This window comes from Clinocottus analis, unplaced genomic scaffold, assembly GCF_023055335.1.
Source record: "Clinocottus analis isolate CAN_PGR_092001 unplaced genomic scaffold, fCliAna1.0.p SCAF_11, whole genome shotgun sequence".
Lineage (NCBI taxonomy): Eukaryota > Metazoa > Chordata > Actinopteri > Perciformes > Cottidae > Clinocottus > Clinocottus analis.
Genome location: NW_027175832.1, coordinates 13,334,929 through 13,360,117, shown reverse-complemented (window position 1 = coordinate 13,360,117; position 25,189 = coordinate 13,334,929). Strand labels below are relative to the sequence as shown.

At 40.2% G+C, this 25,189-nt stretch overlaps 1 protein-coding gene across 2 annotated transcripts in view; it reads left to right on the top strand.

Annotated features, from left to right (window-relative positions):
* Positions 1–4,759: 4,759 nt before the first annotated feature.
* The window catches only part of LOC137781331 (phospholipid phosphatase-related protein type 4-like), a 33,059-nt gene continuing 12,629 nt past the window's right edge, over positions 4,760–25,189 (top strand). Inside the window, exons 1-8 of one of the 2 annotated variants that reach the window (XM_068570045.1) lie at positions 4,760–5,199; positions 16,881–17,066; positions 17,709–17,838; positions 17,986–18,181; positions 20,096–20,153; positions 20,419–20,592; positions 22,135–22,270; positions 23,820–24,048. In XM_068570045.1, coding sequence (XP_068426146.1) covers positions 5,116–5,199; positions 16,881–17,066; positions 17,709–17,838; positions 17,986–18,181; positions 20,096–20,153; positions 20,419–20,592; positions 22,135–22,270; positions 23,820–24,048 — 1,193 coding nt within the window. In that variant the 5' untranslated portion in view covers positions 4,760–5,115. Of the gene's footprint in view, positions 5,200–16,880; positions 17,067–17,708; positions 17,839–17,985; positions 18,182–20,095; positions 20,154–20,418; positions 20,593–22,134; positions 22,271–23,816; positions 24,049–25,189 lie in introns of both variants that reach the window. The other variant, XM_068570037.1, reaches the window with a different exon arrangement.

The following is a 25,189-nucleotide window of genomic DNA, read 5'->3' as shown; positions in this document are numbered from 1 at the left end:
GTGTTCTTTTAATCAGAAACTTCCAAGAAGTGTTCAGTGTTTTTTATTTATTAATTCTTGCCAAAGGTTCTGAAACCTCCTTTAGACTGTGGCTGAAAAACTTGTGTCAGTGTCACCACAAAGGGCATTATGACTTTCTGGTTACCTGTCTGTGTTTCTTATCTAAAGTTTCATTTAAAACATTGTAATCAACCTGTTTTAAACATAGAGCTTCACGTGAAGTGTGAGCAATGATTGTTAAATCAGCACCATGTGTGTCTAAACGTACACTGCCTGGCCAAAAACAAGTCGCCACCTGGATTCAACTACTACTGTCTACTGTACAAGCCTGTTAGGGCAGCGCTGGGGTTGCTGCAGTTGGTCAGGTCTAGGTTCAGTAACGACCAGGTTCAGCAACGACCAGGTTATTCCACCAAAAGATTTTTTCTTTCCTGATGTCACGGGCATATTCCAAGATGACAATGCCAAGATTCATCGGGCTCAAATTGTGAAAGAGTGGTTCAGGGAGCATGAGATATCATTTTCAAACATGGAGTCCAGACCTTAACCCCATTGAGAATCTTTGGGATGTGCTGGAGAAGACTTTGCGCAGCTGTCAGACTCTACCACCAGCAATACAAGATCTTGATGAGAAATTTATGCAACACTGGATGGAAATACATCTTGTGACATTGCAGAAGCTTATCGAAACAATGCCACAGCGAATGCATGCCGTAATCAAAGCTTAAGGCACTCCAACGAAATATTAGTGCGTGTGACCTTTTTTTTGGTGGCGACTTTTTTTTGGGCCAGGCAGTGTATATCAACCCAATGTTATAAAGCCCGCCCCAAAGGGACGGACATCAAGAGTTCCAATCAGTTTTCCATACACCAACATGCAGAACCAGGTGACATAAAAACAGTCAATCTAGATATTTTCCAGCTGGTGCAGCCTGTGGCTTTTTTGCCAGAAGGGATTTATTCATATTTGATCAATAATGCAATATAATTCGACAGTGTTCCCCCCCTAACCTCTAAAATGTCTCCCGTATAAATTTGATTTACTCTCGATTGGCAGGTGGCATCTTAGTCCCGCCCATCAATGTGTAAATGAGTGTAAATGGTGAATGATGACAAGTATGGTTAAAGTGCTTTGAGTAGCAGGAGGTACAGGTCTATTTACTATTAATATTATATGTTGTCTCCTCTTAACCCAACTTATTGGATATGATCTCATCCGAGGGACATTGTCGATCATTAACGGTTGATACCTGATGATTATATGTCCAATAAGAGGCTAATATGTGAACGCTTGCAATAACATTAACAAGCAGAACTTCACTACGCCTGTGTCACTTCTTGTTTGTGTTTCTGGACATGCGTAGCTTGGAGACCTCATCAGGGACTCCTCCTGGGGAACCATCTTGTATGTGACTCTGTCACCGGTGAGTCATGTGAAGATTCCCAGTGTACTGGGAGCAGTGCAATGGTTGGCCCACTGGAACTAGTCTGTGTTTCAGTGGGCAGACCCCAGCTGTCACTCAGCAGGTTTAGGTTATAATCCATTTCTTGGAGTTGGGATGATGTTTATACATGACATGTTTCGTCTTATTTGGGGATTTATATATTTTTTTCATGGAAGACATGTTGACAGGTCACGGCAGTAAAATAATAGTGAAATGAATAAAGGCTGGATTCCATTTAGCAGCTTCAGTTTCATGAACCTGCAGACGTTTTGAGTAGTCAAGTATAAAAGCACTGCTCACTGACATTGTTTTGTTCCATTTAAGAATTGTATTCAAGTAAAACAGGCCTTTGGTAATATTTAATCTAAAAATATAATTAACTTAGAAAGGAATTTTCTCATTTTTCAGCTCTGACTTGTTTACCTTGTAGTACATCAAGGTACATATAAAAAGTATTGAGAAATGTATAGTATCCCAGCTAAAAAACTAGTACATAAACAAATCATGTAATGTTTAGGTAGTCCATAACAGGTTGTGTATACTAAATGTATATTGCAAGTAGGGTTGCAAAATTCCGGGAATATTCAAAGATGGAAACTTTCCACAGGAATTAACAGGAATAAACGGGAATATACAGGAATTATCGGGAATTAACGGGAATAAACGGGAATATACGGGAATTATTGGGAATTAACAGGAATTAACTGGAAATTTTGGGGTAATTTAACTGTATTTATATTGTCATAAGCAGACACGCATGCAAACATTTATAATACAACTTTTAAAAATGACTTTTTTGACATTCCAAAAGCCGCGAATAATGGAGGTGATGGTGTACTTTTGTATGGACATACATACGTCCGACTCTCACTGCTGTAAAAAAAAGTCTACTGTATACAAATAAACTTGGTATTAAAATGAACATGGCTTCAGTTTAACAACTAATCAATATGCTAATGACAAACAGTGTTGGGAAAGTTCACTTTCTACATGAACTAGTTCAGTTCATAGTTCATAATTCAAAATTTTGCACTAAGTTCACAGTTTTAAAAAATGAACTAGTTCAGTTATTTTTTTTTCAATATGTTGCAGCTGTAATTGAAATCTCTATCTGTCTGCAATACCGCTCTTGGCCTCTACGCAACTCGACGCTCTCACACTTACCAGGCATCGGGCTGAAACATTCAGATGCAACACTGATGACAAAAACGTCAAAAACAACAAAACGTTTTACGTTTACGTTTATGTTTCTGGCAGACGATGTTCCCAACCAGCTGCATTCAGGGTCCAGCTGAGCTCGGCGTACATAGTCTTGTTCTACATTAAGTTCTACATTTAAGTTCCCTGTTATATGCTTTTGCAAAAAACACATTTCTTTTTTTCAAATTCCCAAAATTCCCGAGCCAAAATTCCGGTGGAAACTTTCCGGAAATTTACCGGAAACTTTCCGCCCCTTTGCAATCTTAATTGCAAGCATATGTGATATACCTCTTGTGGTTCATATTATTAGTTCAAATGTATAGACAATGCATTAAGCGCACCATATATGCAGAGAACATTCAAAAAACGCTTCAGACCAGACTTAGGAAATGGACCACCTGAACCACTTTTCTCTCAGGTGTTCCGTTTGTTTTGTTTAGTGTTGCTGATTAAATAAATCAACATACTTTTGTATAGATTATTAATGAAAACACAATGATTGATCTGTTTAAAAGAAACGAGTACCTTTAGCTTTTCAGTTTACTTCGGCCATATTATGACAGCGTTGAGGGGATAGATACGACAGACCCGTGTGTGGTGTCGGACTAGCTGACAACATATTGCAGGCTGGCCCGAGGCCCTATGTGGCCATGTGCGTTGTTCCTGTGTGTCCTGGAGGCTGAGTGGCCCACATATTATCACGAGCATGGCTGTGTTGTGCGAAAGGGGGCGTTCACATACACACACGCACGCTCATGCGCGCGACCCGTGCGGAAAATAGGTTTTTAGCACACTTCTGATGTCACGCCCATCGATCAGTTTTGGTTTTCCTCCAAAGGTTGTATAAGCATAAGATCTATCACTCTGTTGGTGAAATCCATGCGCTACACACTGAGTTGAAAACGTAAAAATTAACTAAATAAACAGTTAAAAAATGAACTACTAGTAATATCCAGCTAAGCAGGGAGTTGTGGATTATTTTGATACAATACAGGTAATGGAGAATCTATGTTAGGGGCCCGGTCCAGGAGAGATGGGTGTGAGGGATCATAGGAGAGACCAACACTGAATACTTTCACCCCTCCAAAATACTGTATTGTATTTAGCTTTACCTCACTAATTTAACAAAACAATGTTAAACGTAGCCCAAACTTAACCCCAGGAACGACACTGGAACTTTGCAGAGAAGTGAAAATGGTCTAAAACTGAAATACAATTAGTAAAATCATTATTTGACACAGTAAATATTTCATGAAAAAATAAGTGTAGCACAACATTTCAGATTCCAAGACAAGTTAATGTTTTTTACATAGCCGCCAAAACATTAGATTTGAATGGAATTCAGGCTTTCTTTTCACTACCAAATGTCGCTACCTTTGGTAAGGAAAGCAAGGTAGGAGACGTTATTGCTTGCTTATCTAGACGTATTAGTGGACAGCAAACGGCCACGAAGGCTGTAAATGACAAAACAACAGGTTTGACAATCAACAGTCTTGGGCTAACAAACATCCCACCTCAGCCTCTCTGCCAATCCCAAGTACACTCACATGTCCCTCCAACCCCTATTGGTATTTAGAATCTTTCTTCTTTTCGTATTTCGATACCAGTACCCCACTAGCTATACCTTTGGGTGAACTACTGTGAACAATTTACGAAGAGAACCATTCACTTAGCATAAAAAGTTCACCAAGAGGTATACGGGTTTCACGTCGCTCAAGTGACTGAAAATACAGTACGCCTTAATTTGGTGCAGAGTGAGACGTCATTAAGTAGACTTCTCCTCATGTATCTGCTCTCTGCTAGCGGCCTGCACCAGCAGCTGCGTCAAGTTTGCGAAAATCAGCCGCGATAGACCAGATGAGGTCAATATTTCTGTAGTAAAATTCTAACATCAAATTTAAAAGCAAAACCTATCTGTAAATAACTGTAACATTAGAAAATGTTGCCAAAATGTTATTTAGAATGCCAAGGGAAGTTATTGATTAAATAGGAAACTGTGCTGAGAAAGAGTAGAGTGGCTTTATTTTGAAAATCCGAACAGGAAACATTGCTAGTTATTGTGGCTAACTTAAGGACGGTCACCTGCTGGCTGCAGCAGAGCAGAGCCGGAGGAGAGGAGTGGATACGCGTCAGAGTTACCGGGCTGACTGAGAAATCCTCTTCTCTGAACACCGACACATTTTGAGGAAGCAATTTAATGTCAACACACAGAGCGAACAGCTTTGAGGGAGACTATGCCAGTCTTGCGCCTTCACAATTTTTTGAAGCCCAAAAAAACGCATTTTAGAGTTGCCACGGACCAATCACATTAGCAGGCTTCGACACTTCCAGCTCACCTCGTCGGGCGATGGAGGTCAGCCGTTAAGGGCTTGGGGGAACCGGAGTCCGTCGGAATTTCGTCAAAATTACGACGGGAATCAAGTACAGCTCCCTGTCTCCCGGCAGAGGGAGAGACCACCAGCCGCTCGTTATGTCTCGCGCTAAGGAGCGACTGAAAGGCGGGAATGAGACCAAGGACAGCGTAACTCTGCTGCCGTGCTTTTATTTTGTAGAGGTGAACTATCTATCTATCTATCTATCTATCTATCTATCTATCTATCTATCTATCTATCTATCTATCTGTCTATCTGTCTATCTGTCTATCCGTCTATCTGTCTATATCTATCTATTTATGCATATATATATATATATATATATATATATATATATATATATATATATATATATATATATATATATATATATGTATGTATGTATGTATGTATGTATGTATGTGTGTGTGTTTATATCTATCTATATATGTAAATCTATATGTTTATCATATCAGAGGTGCAAGTGGAGCAGGCTGCTGTCTGTCTGATATGTTGACTGCTGTATTGCCTGGTTCCCTGACTGTTTAGCTGGTCAAAGGGAACAACACTGAATACCACAATCTGATTATACTGCTCATAAATATGAAGTTCTCATGATGGATCCTTGTACAGCCTTTAGATGGCACATAGCAATTTGCCAGACAGTATGTAATCCCATGCAGTTTGATAGCAGTGATCCTGAGAATCTGTATTCACCTCATCCCTGTTTACCCCGTTCTTTTTGCAACCAGTGACACTGCAGTCTCAACAGGGTGCCATGAGTCCTTGTGTGTATAATACAGCAGTTTTGTGTTGGGCAGGATCCAAAGATATATACGCCTTTTTTCATGCAAGAATGCTCATCATTCATTTCATCATCCGCCAAAACACCTTGATAGACCATTTTGAATTAACTATCCAAACGTGAACATATGTGTTGATATCATGCCACACTCACAGAATTAAATCATCGTTATGATGTGATGTGGCCTGTGTTCCATGTCTGGTTCATTGTTCCTCGGCCAGGACTAAAGTCTGTGATGCTGCATTTGGATACGCCCCCAGACTGAAGGCTCCACAATGTGCACTTTTACATTCAAAATGATGATTACATGTATTAGTAGTATGTCAGTAGTAGTAGTGGTGATGGTAATAGATGTGGCCCTCAAGGAGGACTTTTGTTTGGACATAACCTACATTTTGATTTTCCTATTAAAATAGGAAGACAGAAACAGAAGAGTGTGTGACTGCAGAGTCTCTGACAGGCCTTGATGAATGAGGCCCCATTCCAGTGTCTTGTTGTGATTTTGCAGTATTTCCCTTGTCAAAGAAAGTTACATTACTGTTGTTCTGTCACCTAAAGGACCATTACTACAATTAGGCTAGTGTAAGCCTAATTGTAATGGACCGGTGTAATGGTAAAATATAGTATTTTAATGTCATGTGATGATAGAGTCTAAACTGATTTAGATGTTTCTCAGAGATGGTTGAGTCAGATGGTGTAAGGGGAAGTAGATCAGGCCAGTTTTTCTTACTGTATGTATTGTTTTAAGGGGGTCCTAAACAGATTGGGGGTTGTGAACAGATAGGAGGTTGTTTTCCCAGGGCAAAGGAAAATGTAACTTCTTTGATCTCAAGGACCAAGGGACAAGAGGTCAAACACATGCCATGACTGAGCGTTTTTCTTTGTATCACCATGGCTTGGAAGCGTAACCCTCATCATCTATAAAGTAGGGTTGAGACTGTTGTTTCATTGAATCTTGGGTCACAGACTGCTCTGAGTGGCTGTTGCATACTTTTCCTTATTGCAAGAATAAACGGACGAAAGACAACTTTGATTCAGAGACTCCATTTCTCCTTCGCACATCCACAGAGAAAATGTTCCATTATATCTGTTATTGACAGAATGCTTACACATTGTGTTACAGAACATAAGTCAGTGGCAGCCGTGCTTTGTTCTCCTCATGATAACAAAGTTAACCACAGGCTGATCAGCAACAAGACAGTCACGTTTTAGTCTAAGATTGAAATAGGAATGATCAAAGGTCTCGGGCTGTATTGAGTTGTGCTTGCTTTTGGTCAGCCCATGCTTGCATCATCAGGTGTTGAATTTGGGGTTGCAGTGGGTTAACCAAGTCCTTGACCAACAGAGTGTACTGGCAGGTCATGCTGCAACAAATACAGACAGTCTCTTTACTGCTTACAACTAACTGCGTTAGCAGGCAACCTAAATTGCTGGAATATATAAATAAAGGCATTTATATGATTCACATTGATCGTATCTACCCTGTCAATTTAGTTACGTTAAAAGAGTGTTCAAGCCATTAAGTATTGCGTTTTCATAAAGCTTGATGACAGATAAAAAATTAAGACCGGGGCTAAATTGAAGCAGCAAAAACTGAGATTACCTGACATTTAGTCTTCAATATAAAGCTCCAACATGACTTGTCCTTAATTTGCATGTTGACAGAGTGCTGTAGAAATGAGTCCCAAAACATCCAAATAAGTCAGCATTTTACAATTTAGGTCTGTAGTTAAAACAAGTGTAACAGAGTTTAAGTTTGTCTTGTAAAACACAAAATATGTCAGGAAATATACACCTTTTAATCCCACTTTTTACATGTCTTGATAAAGGTGTTTGCTAGCAAGTAGCTAAATGAGACTACAAAATGTCATCATTTAGCTTAATGGTGGTGACATGATGTCATGGGATTGGAGTTTGCTTTTATAGCCGTTATCTTTTTGCTTCTGCTAGTTGCATTCTAGTGTTTATTTACAAAAATGATCTTATTACTTATAAGTATGAAACATTTGTTTGCCTAATTTTAAGCAATAATCAAAAATTCGTCGTTCCTGTACGAGCTGATATCATAATGACTTCCTGTACGAGCTTCATGATGACTTCCTGTCGAGCTCACATCATGATGACTTCCTGTACGGGCTTACTTCATGATGACTTCCTGTACGGGCTTACTTCATGATGACTTCCTGTCGAGCTCACATCATGAGGACTTCCTGTACGAGCTCATGACTTGAACACCATACAGTGCAGCCGGGCACCAGCCGTCTCGTATCAAATACTGTATTCATAGACTATCAGCTGCGGCATGCCGTGCTGTTCGTCACGCTTATTTAGCGCTTAAGAAACCTCTGCATGTGTTGAAAGTAGAGTTGCAAAGGGGCGGAAATTTTCCGGTAAATTTCCGTAAAGTTTCCACGGGAATTTTGGCTCGGGAATTTTGAAAGAAAGCAATGTGCCTACGTTTTTTGCAAAAGCATATAACAGAGAACTTAAATGTAGTTGAGAATAAGACTATGTTCGCCGAGCTCAGCTGGATCCTGAATGCAACTGGTTGGGAACATTGTCTGCCAGAAACATAAATGTAAACATAAAACATTCTGTTGTTTTTGACGTCTTTGTCATCAGTGTTGCGTCTGAACGTTTCAGCCCGATGCCTGGCAAGTGTGAGAGCGCCGAGTTGCGTAGACGCCAAGAGCGGTATTGCAGACAGATAGAGATTTCAATTACAGCTCACAACATATTGAAAAAAAAATAACTGAACTAGTTCATTTTTTAGAGCTGTGAACTTAGTTCAAAATTTTAAATTATGGACTATGAACTGAACTAGTTAATACAAAGTTTATTTGTGTACAGTAGACTTTTTACAGCAGTGAGAGCAGGAAGTATGTATGTCCACACAAAAGTACACCATCACCTTGATTATTTGCAGCTTTCGGAATGTCCAAAAGGTTATTTTTAAAAGTTGTATTATAAATGTTTGCATGCGTGTCTGCTTATGACAAGGTAAATACAGTTAAATTACCCCAAAATTTCCAGTTAATTCCCGATAGTTCCCGTATATTCCCATTTATTGCAAATTATTCCCGTGGAAAGTTTCCAACTTTGAATATTCCTGGAATTTTGCAACCCTAGTTGAAAGCATTCATAATTATATGACATCGTTATTAGTACATCATACATACCATTATTGTAGAAAATGATTAAGGTGTACTCATGATAAGAATAGAGAGAATCACACACAATTTCCTTTCACTGCTTGATTGAATTTCTGATTATGAATAATACATACACATGTTGAAACTACTAGTTATATGGTAATCTACACCTACATGAATATACACATAGATAGTACATGATACATACGTGCATACAGTATATATATCCTCATAAGTATATATTAATTTGTATACTACTGTCAGCGGTCACATTTAAATAAATATAATCTGATTGATTTGGGGGATGAGGCACGTACAATTTGCCGATACATTCTCCCAACACTGACACATTTAACTTGTCTTATATTTTGCCATGCTTATGTCCAGCCCTTGTAGCAGTGACAGTGTTAAGCTGCATTCACACTAAACGTGCAACGTCTGTTGTGAACGCAGTATTAGACTTTACCATGATTATGGTCTTAACCTCCTCAAATGCGTTCATGGTCATCTCCTGCTCCTCAGCAGAGAACCAAGAGGCTTGTCCTTTGAGTTTATTTTAGAAGATCGAAAATTCTGTATTTGATTATTTGTTCTTTTAAGCAGACGTGCACGCGCAATTATCCTGATGACTGACCTCTGATTTTAATTAACGAGACTGTTTGAGCGTGGATCAGCCTTTGATGAACCGAGTTAGCCTGTCAGTCATCGGGTAATTTAAGATGGATAATAGGACATTTGATCAACTTTTTTTGAACCACGTACGAGGAATAGGGCCCAGATGTGAATGTCTGCTTTTACCTAATTCAGTGAATCAAATATGCTACAATACAGTATGTTGCATATTGCCATAAAGCAATTTCACTGATTGATTTGCAACATTGCCCACAACTGCCTGCCAGAAAAATGAAATGGAAATCTATCTCAGTGTTACAGATGTAGAAAAATCTCTTGGGGTTGACATGTTTCCATCAAATTCCTGTTAGTCAACAAGCTAGAAAGCAAGAGTGAAATGAAGGGGTTTTATTGACACATATTCATTTTCCTTTTGATGAAACTACAATTACTTCTTAACACATGCTCTATTACTTGGGGTGAAGCTGTAAAGCACTATTAAGTAAGCCGTTGCTACCTCTGGAGAGAGAAAGCCGCTCTCTTGATCATGCATGGCGATTATTCGCTGCTGCGGTCTGAGTGGATGATGTCCACCTTTCTTTGGTGTGCCACCAGACAGCACAAGAAAAACAATAGGTACTGTTCCTCGATCTCTCAAGGCTCTCTTAAGGTGGGCTGACCTTTTAAGGTGGACCAGCTATTCTCATTCTCGTGGCAGGCTGCTCCTCTGAATCAAGTGCAACACCTAGAATTAAAATTCTGTATACAGGTCTGGTCTGGTGTTTGACTTTGTCTCAAACCGGTTTGAAATGTATTACATCGCCCAACTTTATTGGTAGCACTTTCCGCTTTTTAAGCTACAACCCACTTTATGTGGCTATGTGATCAGACTAGCTGAGGTAAATTTCACAGAAACTTGAGTATGTTTTTTCTGCTCTGACTGTGTGTGTCGGTGTGCAGCTATGCATTGAGGGAAACCCACTTCTAATCAAGGCTGAACACAGCAGATTGCCCTTGCCCATAAATTCTAAAACTGGAAAAAAAAGTATTGGCCAACAAATGGAATCATGAGTTTATTAAGAATCATAAAATATCCCATAAAAGTTTGACCAAAGTTTTAGTAAAAATGAGTAACAAACAAAGTGTATTCAGCACAAACAGGTTGTCAAATGTGTTGCATTGGGCTCCGTGCTGGGAAGACAAAGTATCACCAGTGAAGCTCAAGTCCCCATCGTAAGCACAGCACAGTAAACATTCATACAAGTGAAATACATATTGTGGATATATACATCTCCCAGCAGTATTTCAGCAGTTACTCACAGTGTGTCGTGGTAAGCTGCTTCAGACAAACTCTCATAGGTAAAGCTTCGACAAGGGCATTTGAATAGTGTCCATATTTGCTCTGAAATATTTCTGACAAAAGGCTGTATGTATGCTAACAATGTCAGTAAAAACAGCAGGATTCCCGCCAGGTTATGTAAGCGTAGTGACTGTTTTTAGGAGTTTTTTTTTTAAAACTCAAATGTATTATGCAAGTTGTGAACTCCTTCAAGGAATAACTCATTGTGTAAGTTTTTTATGCATGATGTTAGCGAGAGAGCGAGGGAGACTGACGTGAGTATGAAGTTAGCATTAACGTTATAGCAGTTTAGGCTATTTGGCTTTCTTAGTGGGATGGAGAGAACCCTGCCATTCCTCTCCCACTCCACATCACTTGGCCAGTGTGCCAAACAGTTGGCACATTAGCAGTTCAATCCCCGCCTCCTCCAGATGGTAAAGGTATGGGGACATGCAGTATGCTCACCGAGTAGGCGACGGGTGGTCGTACAAAACAGGCTGATGTCTTGTCTCGTTGGCCAGACATCCAGTGACCTCCAGAATTAGTTGATATATGACGTTTCGAAGCGTTGAGATAAAACTCTTAATCAAAGTTCTGCTCGTGTATCGTTCCAGAGTCAGCCTGATGTGTCGGTGTGGAGTGTTTCCTGCCCACTGCACGCCAGTTTCCAAACCAATGTTTGATCCCGCTAAGGGTAGCGATAGGCAATCCTGTATATTAAGTGTTTGGCAAACTGAATAATGGTTGAATGACTAATGACTCAAGTCTGTTGATTTTATGCTTTCCTCAAAATATTGCCATCTTAACTGGAAACGGAGCGCATGATCAAGGATAGTTTCAGCTTGGCTTATTTTTTACAGAATTATGTATTTTGTGAAGGCGACTGTGGCTCAGTCAGCATGTCCATCTTTTAATCGGAAGATTCGATCCCCGGCTCCGCTAGTCCATGTTGTTGTGTCCTTGAGCAAGACACTTAACCCCTAATTGTTGCTGTGTCTACGGTGTACAGAGCAAAAATGTAAGTCACTTATCCAAAGCGACTTACATTTTTGCTGTAAGTCGCTTTAGATAAGCGTCAGTTAATGTAATGTGAAGTCTGGCCAGATGACAAAATTGGACATGAGTGTGTGTGTATATATATATATATATATATATATATATATATATATATATATATATATATATATATGCTCTGAGTGTTTGGTGATAGGGCTGAATTTTCTTGGCTTTTGGACGATCTGAATCTATCATAATTATTGTGCATTTCTCCTTTCTCCCTGACAGAGCTGCTCTGTTTCTCCTACATTTTCTATCTCACACACTGTCACACCATCCTACCCACCAACTGGCTGCTAGGCAACATGGCCCTCTGAATGGGGTGTATTTTTACATCTGTGTGTTCAGGGCTAGAGACGTTAAGCGGAGAAAAACATCCCCACTGCAGCCTGGTTTCTCTGTGTGCACAGTGGCTTTGGTTGACTATGGGTCTTAAAAATCATGATTGTACTCACTTAATTAAATATGCATGGTATAGTACACTTTGGAAGGTTTACATTCCGAATGTTTATAATTTTGCCAGTTACAGTCATGCTGGAGGCATTAAGTTATCCGTCTGTCCGTCTGGCCCAGTGTCATGGACACAATATCCTGGGAATGCCTGGAGGGAAGTTTGGTATGGATGAACTCCTGAAATTAGTGATCAAAGGTAAAAGGTTACTCTGACCTGACAAAATGTTTTTTGCCATAACACAATAATTTATACGCTAAATATGACAACTGTTCCTTCGCTAAGCTGCTTCTCCGTCTAGCTGTGAGGGTTACCATGGAGCCCACACTGTCACTAACTGCTGTCTGAATAAAAAGCCATTTCAGAGAGAAGCAGATAGAAAGGTCTACAATATGTGTTTGAAGGATGTCAAACTGATTCAGCAGTAAAAAAACAGATAAAAATAGATGCTAAAGCTATAGATCACAGTGAAGAGAGAACCACCACATCACCTGGAGATTGAGACAGAAGACGATGAAGTTAAGGAACAACAGTGTTTCTGTAAAGTTGGGTTGGTCGTTTAAAAGCTTGTGTTTGTGGGACGGCGTTAAAAATACACTTTGTCATTTCTTAATTTTAGTTCATAATAATGTATTTTGTTTATCATTTAACAATCCTGTTGAGTATGTGTGCATATTATCTTGATGCTTTTTTTATTTAGCGTTATTTCTAAAATCGGCCTCCCCTCTTCTTCGCCTCCCAAGCTTCCTCGTCCCGTCTTCCCCTCACAATGGTACTCTGCATTGTTGAGGGTAAGTTGTGTGGAAAATTATGTTGCACTATTTTGTAAAATCCTTAAAAAACTTAATTTGTTATGTTACACGCGATGATGACTGCAAAAGCGACCACGTTGTCCAGCTGTTGTGTGTTATTTATACTGTGAACATATATGTTTTGTGGCTGTTTCATTTAGCCTCTTTGGCACCATTAGCATTACATTGAGCCGCCATGACGTATATTTTCTCTGTGTAAACTCTGTTGTTGTTGTTTAGAAAGTGGATGTGTGTAGCGCTGTTACTCATTTTACCCACCTGGTGTTGCAGTTTTTTCCTTGTATGTTACGAATCATGGTTTTGAAAAGAATTGTTATACTTCAGATTTGTTGTTATGCCATCTTCCCCTGACAGTGGTATTGTGTATTGCTGAGTGAAGTGGATGAGAGAGAGAGAGAGAGAGAGAGAGAGAGAGAGAGAGAGAGAGAGAGAGAGAGAGAGAGAGAGAGAGAGAGAGAGAGAGAAAGAGAGAGAAAGAGAGAGAAAGAGAGAGAGAGAGAGAGACCGAGACCAAAAGGCAATTTGTGTGTGTTATTGTCTTCTGCAGGAGCGAATAAAAGCTGGGAAAATCATCGTATGAGTCTTCTCCTTCCATGCCGCTTTCCCCATCCGTCACATCTGCATTCAGTACACCTTCAGCAGCTAGAGCACCAAACAGTGCTGGACACACAAGCCGTGTTTCCATTCACATGATTTTATGCAAGTTTTGAACTATTTTATTTGACCACTGTATGGAATTGGTAAAATACATCAATAACATATCCTTAGTTGCACAAAAAACCTCTGTTGAATACATTTCGACATTGATCAGCTGTTTCTCCTGGATGTTTCCTGGATATTCCCATAACACACAGATGCTTGTCTTTGACTCGGGACAACAAGAAACATAAAAGAACAATAAACTTGAACAAATTCCTTCAAACCTCTCAATCTTTGTACGTGTGTTTGATGGCCGAGGGACGCGCTTGGTTTACGGTTTGCAACTCTAGCTCTTCTGCTGGGTTCCCTGGGAGAACAGCCATGCAAACCTAAAGCGCCAACTTCTGACTTCATATATTTTAAACTCATTGACGGAAATTATTCGCAAATGACCAAATTTTGTGTTTAATTTTGTTTAGCAGCATTTTTAAAGTTTGTTTTAAAAATAGCTTCACGAATCAGATCCACGATAATATTGATATATCTGTAAAATGTCTGCTGACAGGTTATAGATTGTTGGAAGAAAAATGTATTTACTCTTAATCAGTTACTGTTTCACTGTTATATTCAGACTTCTCATCTTACTGTCTCTGTTTATTCTTACACACAAGCTTGGCATGTTTCCTGATAGCAACGTGACTGAGAAATCTGTATGTCTCTGTCTGAAAGAATGTGCAATTCTATTGTTATCATCCCATGTTGAGGCCAATCTAAAGACGTAATGGTGGGATGAAGCCATGAAGAAGTCATGGTGGCCTCTGAGTATTGATAACCTTAAGCTATTTAAGAAGGTAGTGCTTTGCTCATTCTTTGAGCAGTCTTAGATATGCAATTCCTCTATCACTTCGTACTTCTGAATCTGCTCCTTCCTTGCAACAAATAAATGTCTCTGTTATATTGATTTTACTCCGAGGGGTCGAGTGAATTTTTTTTAACATAGATAAATCAGTGATAATGGGGTCTTATGGTATACAGTATGTAACCTACCAACAGTGTCACCTGTGAGGATTCATTTGGTCAGGGACAATGAGTATGCAGTGTTCTTAGTTCAGCTTCAGGATGCAGTGTTCTTAGTTCAGTTCTCAGTTCAATTATTGGTGTTTTGATCAACATAGTGGTAATAGAGCAACCTGAGAACAGCAGGACGTCTGCTGTATTAATGAATGTGTTTCTTTTGGCTTGTTGTTGGTGCACACATCTGCTGCCCCACTTTCAGGGAAGCTTTATGTTTCTAATGTATTTCTTTCAGAAAGGGTGTATTATCCATCCCTGCGCTTTCTAAAAAGTCAGTTTCACCTTTTAACTATGTGAAATGTTATGTAGATATAGACGTTTAAGTGGGTTCTATTTCTGTGAAGTACTGAACATGTCGTAGGTGGGTGAGCAGCTCCTGAGGCAGGTACTATTTACTGGCACCATGTTTCTGTAAACCCTCCTACAATTATTTATTTCATGTATTACTTGGAATAAATACAGAAAGGATTACTACAGGCCGGAAATCCTCAAGATAATGTTTTGGTGGTGGAGTTACAGTTCACAAAAACAAAACATCTGCACTAATGTAGCATCATATAATTGTTAACCGAGAAAAATTGGGATTTTGAGAAAAGTGAAAATGTGTAATGCAGTAAACTGTTGAATATAATAATGGCCAGAATGATGTCATAAATGATCAGATAGAAGTGGTGGCAGACATTCAGGATCAATTAGGCCTGCTGGGGAGTTTTATGCTTTTAAAAATGTATCTTACATGTTGCTCTTATGGCTCTGTGGAAGGCATTGTGTTCATTTTCCCTGCGGTTTCCTCCACATGATTCGGCACTCATGATGCACAGACTATTTACATACACACTTGAATTAATACAGTTCAATCAGGAGAGGATTGTATAAATGTTATGTTTTACAAATGCACAACATCTGAATAATGCAAAGTCTTTGGCAGTCGGACTCCATCCTGAAATATAATAACCATGGCTGGTGATGCTGATTCCCATCATCACCACCATGAAGGGAGTTGAGGAAAGAGGAGCAGAACTGAAACTGATTGGAGGTGACTGGGTGGAGAAGGGTCACAACTGGTTTGAGCTGAATGACAACTAACAGCAGCTGAAAGGAGAACCTATTAAAGAGTTTGACAGCCATGATGTGAGTGGAAACTGCAGAATCTGCTGTTTAGTTTAAAGTGAACGCCCACAATCAGCTGATGGAGTAATCACTGGGAGAAATAGAGACTGAGAGATTCTGAATGAGGGAGTGAAAGTAGATTCTGCCTGAGGGAACTTGTGTTTGAAGATGTTTTCACAGCAATATACAAGAGATATTACAGAGGGAACACTAACTCTGAGCTTGTATAAAAAACTTCCCAGATTACATTTTTTTTATCAATCCTTTTTTTAAAGTTTAATTTCCTAAATTTTTGAATTATGTTTTTTTTCTGCAGATAATCCTGATAGATGACTACAACAAAGTAAAAGGAAATCTTTTTTGATGATTTGCACTGACTCACAGAGCGGTTGAAATTATTTTTGAGACAGTGGTACAAAAAAACATAGTGTGTAGCCCTGTAGACAAGCTGCTATAATAATAATACAACATAATACACAGCCCTGATGTAATGTACTACTTATAGTGGTTAAATGTTGGACAGTTCCTCCAATGGCCATTAGTTACTGGCCCAACTCCCTGACTCTTCAGCAAACTTTCTGTTGCTTTGACGAAACAATTCAATTAAATCTATTTTCTATATTGGCTTAAATGATAACATAATTACCTCAAGTCACATTTCAAGTAGAGCCATCTAGACTGTATAATCTACAGAGACCCAACCTCACCTCATTAACAAACACTGGGTCATAGTGGCCAGGAAAAAGGTTAAGATTTGAAGTTATATGAATAAAGCTTGACTTAATTCTAAAAACATTTCCTCGCTTAAATTGTGTTGTTGTTTCTTTACCGCAGCTCCCTATCCTGGCCTCCTCAGTTGTCAGTCTTTATTTTCTGGAACTGACGGATATATTCCAGCCGGTGCATTCAGGGTACAGTTGCAATGACCGCAGTCTGTCCCTGCCCTACATCCTGCCAAGACAGGAAGTCTGCACACTGCCTCTGCTCTTCAGCTTGGCCTTTGCCGCTCCCACCGCAACTGTAAGTAATCACGCCACACGTCTCCATGTGCTACCAGGTCTGTGGTCATACATGTAGGGAGGTCAAATGCATTAATATCCCTTTAACCCAGCTAGCAGAATCTAGTTTACAAACTCCCCTTTGTAAACTTAAAATACAACAAGTAATTAAATGATTGCTAACTGCTAGTACAGCCCAACCAGTACAGTTTGTTTCCTACCAGAATTACGTTATATCTGTACAAACTGGCCTTAGTGTATCAGGTAATTCTTGTTCTGTATCCTCACAATCCAGTACGGGATTAATACCAGGAGGCCGAGGATGTTGCACATTCACACAAATCAAAATGCTTAGAGAAATTTAAGAAATTGTCTACTTGGTACGAATGATTGAAACCAAGTTAGTACTACGTGACATGTTAGAAATCACAAAAGTCAAGAAAGCCAATTGTAATATTATCTTAACGCACTATTTCAGAGGCCCAACACACAGGTCACCTTCATTACTTGGGTTTAAACTTCATTTTGACTTTTCACATTGTGAGATTAAAGCACATGTTTGAAGCAGTAGGTTGACAGAAAAGCAAAAGTTACAAAAAATAAATAAAATATACATATAAAATGTGCATTGCCAACCATCTTTTATTTGTATCTGTCTGTGTAGATTCTTATAGGGGAGGCCATCCTGTACTGCTATCTGTCCAGGAGGTCATCAGCCTCACAGACGGAGGCCAACATCAACGCAGCAGGCTGTAACTTCAACTCTTACATCCGCAGGGCCGTGCGCTTCATAGGTGAGGACATCCTGCTCACACAACCAATGTTGTGTGTTTTCAGCAATTGAGCCGTGGAAACAGAAATAAACAAACAAACAGGCAACAGCTAGAACAGTAACATGAAGATGTAACTACTCATCCTTTGTTTGCTGTTGCTGTTCACAGGCGTCCATGTCTTCGGTCTGTGTGTGACAGCATTGATAACTGATATTCTCCAGCTGTCCACTGGTCAACACACGCCCTATTGGTTGGATGTGTGTAAACCAAACTTGACCCACATTAACATGTCCACCTGTGATGAGGCTTTTATTCTGGAGGATATCTGCTCCGGACAAGATGCTGGGCTCATCAATGCTGGAAGGTAGGGCTTGGTTCCACTGTGGGAGAGTGTGGGAGTGATGTAGTGAGTGTGTCAGAGGATGTGTGTGGGTGAGTGGGTCGTTTCTGATGTTTAGTTTTAGCACGCTCACACATGAACAGGCTATAATCTTCTTGTAGCTGGCAGTCCTGGACTCTGTTGTTATGGTTACAGATCTGCTCTCAGGACAAGTATTCAAGCAGGATGTGCTAATAGTATATCACCACTGACAGGACTGCTGACAACATGGATGTTTTACTGTGACTAGATTATATATTACATATAATGAGCCAACATTTAGGACATTTTAAAGCACGTGCCCGTCGTACATCCCACAAGTCTTTTACTTATTGGCTGGTTCACCAAAGGGTTTTTATCTGCTGATCACTGATGATCCATATGGACAGATACAGATCTCTTGGTGGTTTGATTTCACAGCTAGTCTATGGATCCAAAACAACAAAGCAACAGTTTTTTGGGTGTTTGCTCTGAGAATCCTTTAACCCTTTTTTCCCAAAGTAAATGTCTCCAGGTAGATTATCAGCGCTTCAGGAAGAACCTTCTGGAGCCCTGATGTCTAAGGACATCTATATGTTTGGTCTTTCTTTAGCCCCTCAGTCTCTTAGAGATGAGAGGTAGTCCAGCAGACTCAAAAGACTGTCCTGTCTGCATTGTAAGTGTCCTTGATCAAGACACTAAACCCCACATGATGTTTTCAGAAATTAAACAATTTTAGCAGGGATTTTAGTCAGTGAAAGAAAAGACTATCTAGCAACAGATACTGTATGGCTGCACGTCGCAGATTTAAACTTGTATTTCTGGCACTAGCTAGCTGCTGTCACTCACTCAGCAGTCTCTCACGCAATGCTGGAATCATAAGGTGAATTTTTGGAAAACGGTGTTGGCTCCATGCGTTTCAGCGTTGCTGTCAGTTACATTGCATGTTACAGCTGAAGCCCCATTATGCAGCGCTCGCCAGACTGCAAAGGCCACCTCAACTGTTTCTCTGCCACTCCATCGTCAGCTTCAGCTGCAGCTTCGCAGCCCATGGCTTCCATTCCCTCCCTCACCCCATTCACGCCCTGTGCATCACTTCAGCTCACTGTTCACTCAGCACAGACCTGCTCTTATTGTGTGGCACTAATGACACAAATATACTGATGTTACCTGCATCATTGTCATCCACTGAGCTAATCAACTGATTGCAACTTGACAACTCAAGTGTGCTCATTGTGTTTAATGTTAATGAATGCAGGTTATTGAAGAGACTGGTGTTTGTGCTTCTCCATCTATTAACTATTCACAATGTTGTCTTCCAGCTCACCTTGGGCCACAGTGAGAAGATTAGCATCTATCACTGGGCTGGCACCTAGAGACACTCACATTCACAGACAGGGCATTTCAGAGTCCTGCAAGTCTTTGGACAGTGGGAAAACCTTTAAACGTATAGAGGAAGCCCACAGGGGGAGAGCTCACATCTTCTTCTCGTCAGTGGTCACTTAGCATTTTGCCTGAAGCTTGAAAGCTCAAATAGAGCAAATGGAGATAGAAACAAATAATAACATACACTGCTTTTTTAATATATAGTTGCATGATATTTTTGTTTGTTTGTCATATTTTGGCAACAAAATAGCAAATCCAACATCACAGGTTTAGAGTGTTTGCCCGTCTTTTGTCCTTCGTACACACCTCATTTATTAAACACCTTACCCCCCACACACACATGCATGCGTGTGCACGCACACACACACACACACACACACACACACACACACACACACACACACACACACACCACATGTCCAAGTTTCTTTGAAAGTCACTTATGTTGCAGATGAATATTCAGCATTGTCCTCAGCTGTCTGTACATGATTATTTTGTAGATGGAACACTCTGTCTTTCTTTTGTTCTTTATAGGAAGTCTTTTCCTTCCCAGCATGCAACTCTAGCGGCCTTTGCTGCTGTCTACATCTCAGTAAGTGGTTCATGTACACTCTCTTATGTTGAAATGAGACTTGTAGCTGACGATGCCTAAAATCTAGCCACAGAAACAGAAAATGTATCTCTTGTTGGTAATTTGCTAAATTAATAATTTGGTAATGTGGTTAGATATCTAAATAAATATAATTTAATCACAGTGAGACTAATTGGAGTTGACTATCACATGTTTGAGATGATCTGTTTTTATATAATTTAAAAGATCCTGATTGACTCTCTCTTAAATTAAACTTTTGTTACAGATGTACTTCAACACAGTGCTGACGGACTCTGCCAAGCTACTGAAGCCTCTGCTGGTGTTCTCTTTCGTCATGCTGGCCATCCTGGCCGGGCTGACGAGGATCATCCAGTTCAGAAACCATCCTGTCGACGTCTACTGTGGATGGTTACTGGGATCTGCCATTGCTGTTTATCTGGTAACAATGTCAACCATCCACAACCATTTTGATGTACAGGCGGTAGTTTACTGTGTTGCTTACAGGGTGTGTGGTATTTGTGGGATTTATACGGTTTGTACTAACGAAACGAAAACAAAACAATATCTTTTTTTTAAGTGATTATACACTAAAGAAAACATACGTCATATGACTATATTCCAAATCCGCCAATAGATCCCTGTCAATGCTACACACTGTATTTCAAACCTTATTTCCTTGGTGCCTAAAATAAATCCTATTTTAAAATTGTTTAATAGATTTTAACCTAATTGTCTTATACTTAAATGATAACCCACTCAAGTCCGACAGCTGCTGAGCTGCCAAAATGTTTTTCCTAATGAACGAGCCACCGAAGTTGTTATCTTCTACACCAAACGGTTATGCTATTTATTAGGGCTGGGCACATTAATGCGTTAAAAATGCTTTAACGCAGGAATTCAATAACGTGCGATAATTATTTGATCATGCGTTGACTGCATTTTTTTTGCATTGGGAGGGTGTCTTACGGCTCTCCCAGTCCGGCCCGTGTGAGGTCAATCTAAAATGAAAAATAAATAAATAAGCACGCCATATGCACGCCATAAATGAAGTGATTTATGTACGTGCGCACGCGTTTCAGTAGCCTCACCGACAGGCAGTGTTGAAGACTTGCAGAGTTGAGCCTGACGTGAAAGCACGTATTGTTATGTAGTTTCTGTTCTCAGAGAGCAGCGGTGCTGCTACGAGCCGCTTCGCCTCACAAAGCTCTCACACGCGGTCAATCTCACAGGCGCCCCACTGCAGGCTCCAAGTCCAGATTGAACATTAATTGCGCAACCCACGGTCTGATCCACTATAGCAGAGCACTTAAAGTCAGGATCACTTCTGGAAAGCAGAAATGGATGTCCAACTCTTGTGTAGAAACTGGTGGACATTTGCACAACATATTTGATACCTCCCACATGGCTTTACCCTCCAGCCCACACACACTGGATAAACATGTCCAGCATCAACTCAAACAACAGTTTCACTTGTGAGTAGACAGACAACAGCAACACTACCCTGTTCAGCTGCCAACATCTTTGCTTGTCTGCTTTCTCCTGCAGGAAGAAATGTTGCTTCCCGTGACATGTTATGTTGTGCTCTGGAACATTTCAGTTATTTAACATGGTTTGAATTAAATACATTGAGCAGCGGCCCATTATTTTATACAAAAATAATGATTGTCCTGGCAAAAGGATCTTTGTGATTAACTTAAGTTGCAAGATGTTTATCCTCTCTTTATGTGTCCTTACACCTTATAGCGATGATGATTACTCACATTTGTTCTCCATGCAAGCAGTCCAGGCTTCACAGGGCTATTTTTGGGTTCTTTGGTTGGCACAGCATCATCAATCAAAATTAAAAGAAATGTAGATAAATTGAGACTTGGCAGAATTGGCAGCCTCCACTTGTTTCTGGGCTGCAGTGCATCAGTAATGCATGCTCCTCTGTGTCTTACTGTGTGGGTGTGTGTGTGTGTGTGTGTTTGTATGTATGTAGGGTATCTATGCAGTGGGGAATTTCCACCCCAGTGAGGATCGATCCAGATGTCGAGCACCTACCCCTACCCTGAGAGAGCCCCCACTCTCTTCCCTACCCAATGTCAGTCAATCAGCGATTAGCAACAGCCACCAAGGTAAAACCACGCCTACAACTTCTGATGATAGCTACAAGATTACTTTTCCATCAAAAGAAAAGAAAAGTCCCCAAAGTTTGGGCCTGCCAATGAGCACAGTCACACCGTGTACAATGCACTGACACCTACAACAAAATCAATGGAGAAAATAAATATTTGCCCTTTGCCTTGTCTTTTCTGTAAATCCTTTCTTATTTCTGTAAATCATTTATTCTGATTTATGGTCATCGTCTCTTTAAGCATAATAGGATGCTGGTAGTGGTGAAGATGGTGAAATCCATAGCGTTTTAATCTTGGCTCATTTAATTCACTTCAAGTGTTGATGAACTCGTTTTGAATTGTTTTAATTAGAGGTACTTCCTTTCAGTCCAGTAGGCTTACTCTGTCTTTGTTTTCATTGAAAATTGTAGGTTTAATCTTGATGAAATTTTATTTTCAATTTAAAATTGTATTTTATTCGTAATATACAAGTACTTGAAGACGGTATTGCATTTCCATAAACTTTGTGAACTTGCTTGAGATAGTCAGTGGAGCTCCTATCCCCTCAGTAATGGAGAAACCATGAAGGGTTAGGGGAAGGTATTTACATTCTCCGTTTAGGATAAAGCCTAGATCCAGGAAACTGTTTAGGCTCTGGAGTCATGGCGAACATTTGTGGACAAATCAGGTTCACCTGGCAGATTCAAAGCCTGGATCTACCAACACAACCTTTCTTTTTCTCTGGCTTTTGAGAGGAGTGTTAGCCATAACCACCACACTAGCCTAGTCCTACTTAGACAAAAGCCAAGGGCTTTATTGACCATGTTGGGGTAGCCTGGGTAAAGGTGTCTGAAGCCCTAAAACACAAGATTGGTTAAATGTCAGAAGATGCTAAGTAAAGAATGATGCAAATCAAATTAAGAGAAGCTGAGATAAAAATACTTGGCCGGGACCCCACCTTTTCAGAATTTAGTTTAGCTTTTTTGTTACAATAACAAGTCCTGCAAACGCCCAGGGGTGAATGGTGGTCTAATTTTTTGGGATCAGAGATTTTCTGTCGCACCATGCACAGTCTCCTAAGCATTTTCTTAAATGACATGTCAGAATTGACCATTTTTTTAAAAAGTTATCATTTTATCACCTTTTATTTTTTTCTATATACCAAATAAATCTGAATCCCCTACAAAAGCTGCACCTACTTCAGAAGTGTTATGGTTCCGGATGAGCCGGAACATTCTTGAAATGGTCTGCAGGAATCTGGTGGAAACAACTGTGTCTTCTTTACTGGTAACATGGCTACTTGGTTAGGACACTTAACTGTCCATTGTAAAATGGCAATAAAGTTACAGGGAAGCCACAGGTGCAACCAAGCTGCAGGCATGAACCAAATACCAAACTAGGGATCCATCCCATCCTCTGCACCCACATTTGAATTGCTTTCGTAAGGAAGTGGCATGCCACGAGCCACCAAAAGTGTCAAAGATGACTTCCAATGAGTGCACTAACTTCAAATCACCCCCGTTTTAACTTGACATGATCAGTTTGACCTCTTTCTGTTATCCATTAGCAGGTCACCACACCTTGGCTCCAAGCCAACCAGAGCCCATCATCACGAGGACCTCCTCCCACACATTATCCCCCAACCAACCAGAGCACATGCTGACCCGAAGCGCCTCCTACCGAGAGCCATCTCTTTCCAATTTGAAGCGAGCCAGTGCTGAGGTGGAAGTGATAACCCCATCCAGTCCGCTGGGCAACCATGACAACATGATGACCTTCAGCAGCAGCACACTGCCAAGGTAAATGTTTTTGGTAGAGTCTTTATCCACAGGTTTGAGAACTTGAGAACCATAAAGAACATACATGTTTTGTACCTAAGGGTGGGTGAAAAGCTAAGTGATTATGATGACTCCTCTCAGCTAACCTCCTCATTCAGCTGAAATATCCCACACAGTGACTAAGTCCACCTACATTGACTCGAGCCCACCTACAAATAGTGCCTGAACAACTTGTCTGGTTGCAGCTGTCAGTCCTCAGTACTCAGAGGAAATATCATAATGAAAATCTTAATTAAGCTATACAACCACAACATTTATCAGAGAATTCATATTTAGCTAATTCATATTTGACATAATATTCAAGTCTATGTGTTATAAATCATCATATTGATCATTCATCCACTTAGATAGATGTATACTTTATTCATCTTCAAGGGGAAATTAATTTATCACAGTAGCAAGCAAATTACATAAAATACACAAAAATTATCAGGAATGAAAAATACTCAATATGTATACAACAAAACAGCAGCGCAGGGCTAGGAGAGAAGAGACTGTGACGACGACAAATGGGCGCGCCGCCGGTTGGCTCCAGTCTCGCCTGTCATCGCATCTTACCCGGATACAACACATGCAAAAGATATGTTTTTCTGATTGGCTGTAGCCCATTTCTTTTTTTTTTGATTGGCTGATGAGTGACTCCTCACGGGAGGAGGGGCGGGGTGGGGGGGGGGCGCACATTAAATAGCCTGGAGTTTTTATTCAGCATGAGAAATACGATGTGTGGCGGGAGGGCGTGATTTAAGACCGAAATGCGTGACAGTCACGCTCAATGCGTGACACTTGAGAGCCCTGGTATGTTGACAGTGACAACAAAAGCGGTGCAAGGGCTATTGATGTTGATGTTGAATCAATTGACGGAGGATCTGGCCAGAGGTAATTTATTTATTAAGTCTAACAGCAATGGGCAGGAATGTTCTCCTGTATCGGTCCATGTAACTGCGGTCCATGAATGAGTCTGTTGGAGAAGGTTCAATTCAATTCAGTTTATTTTTTATAGCAGTGCACTAACATATGTAGTGCACTGTGTCGCTGATAAGCGCTGTATCAAATGGAACACTTACGTTAACCAATTGGCGGAAGTGACGGACGCAAATCTGTT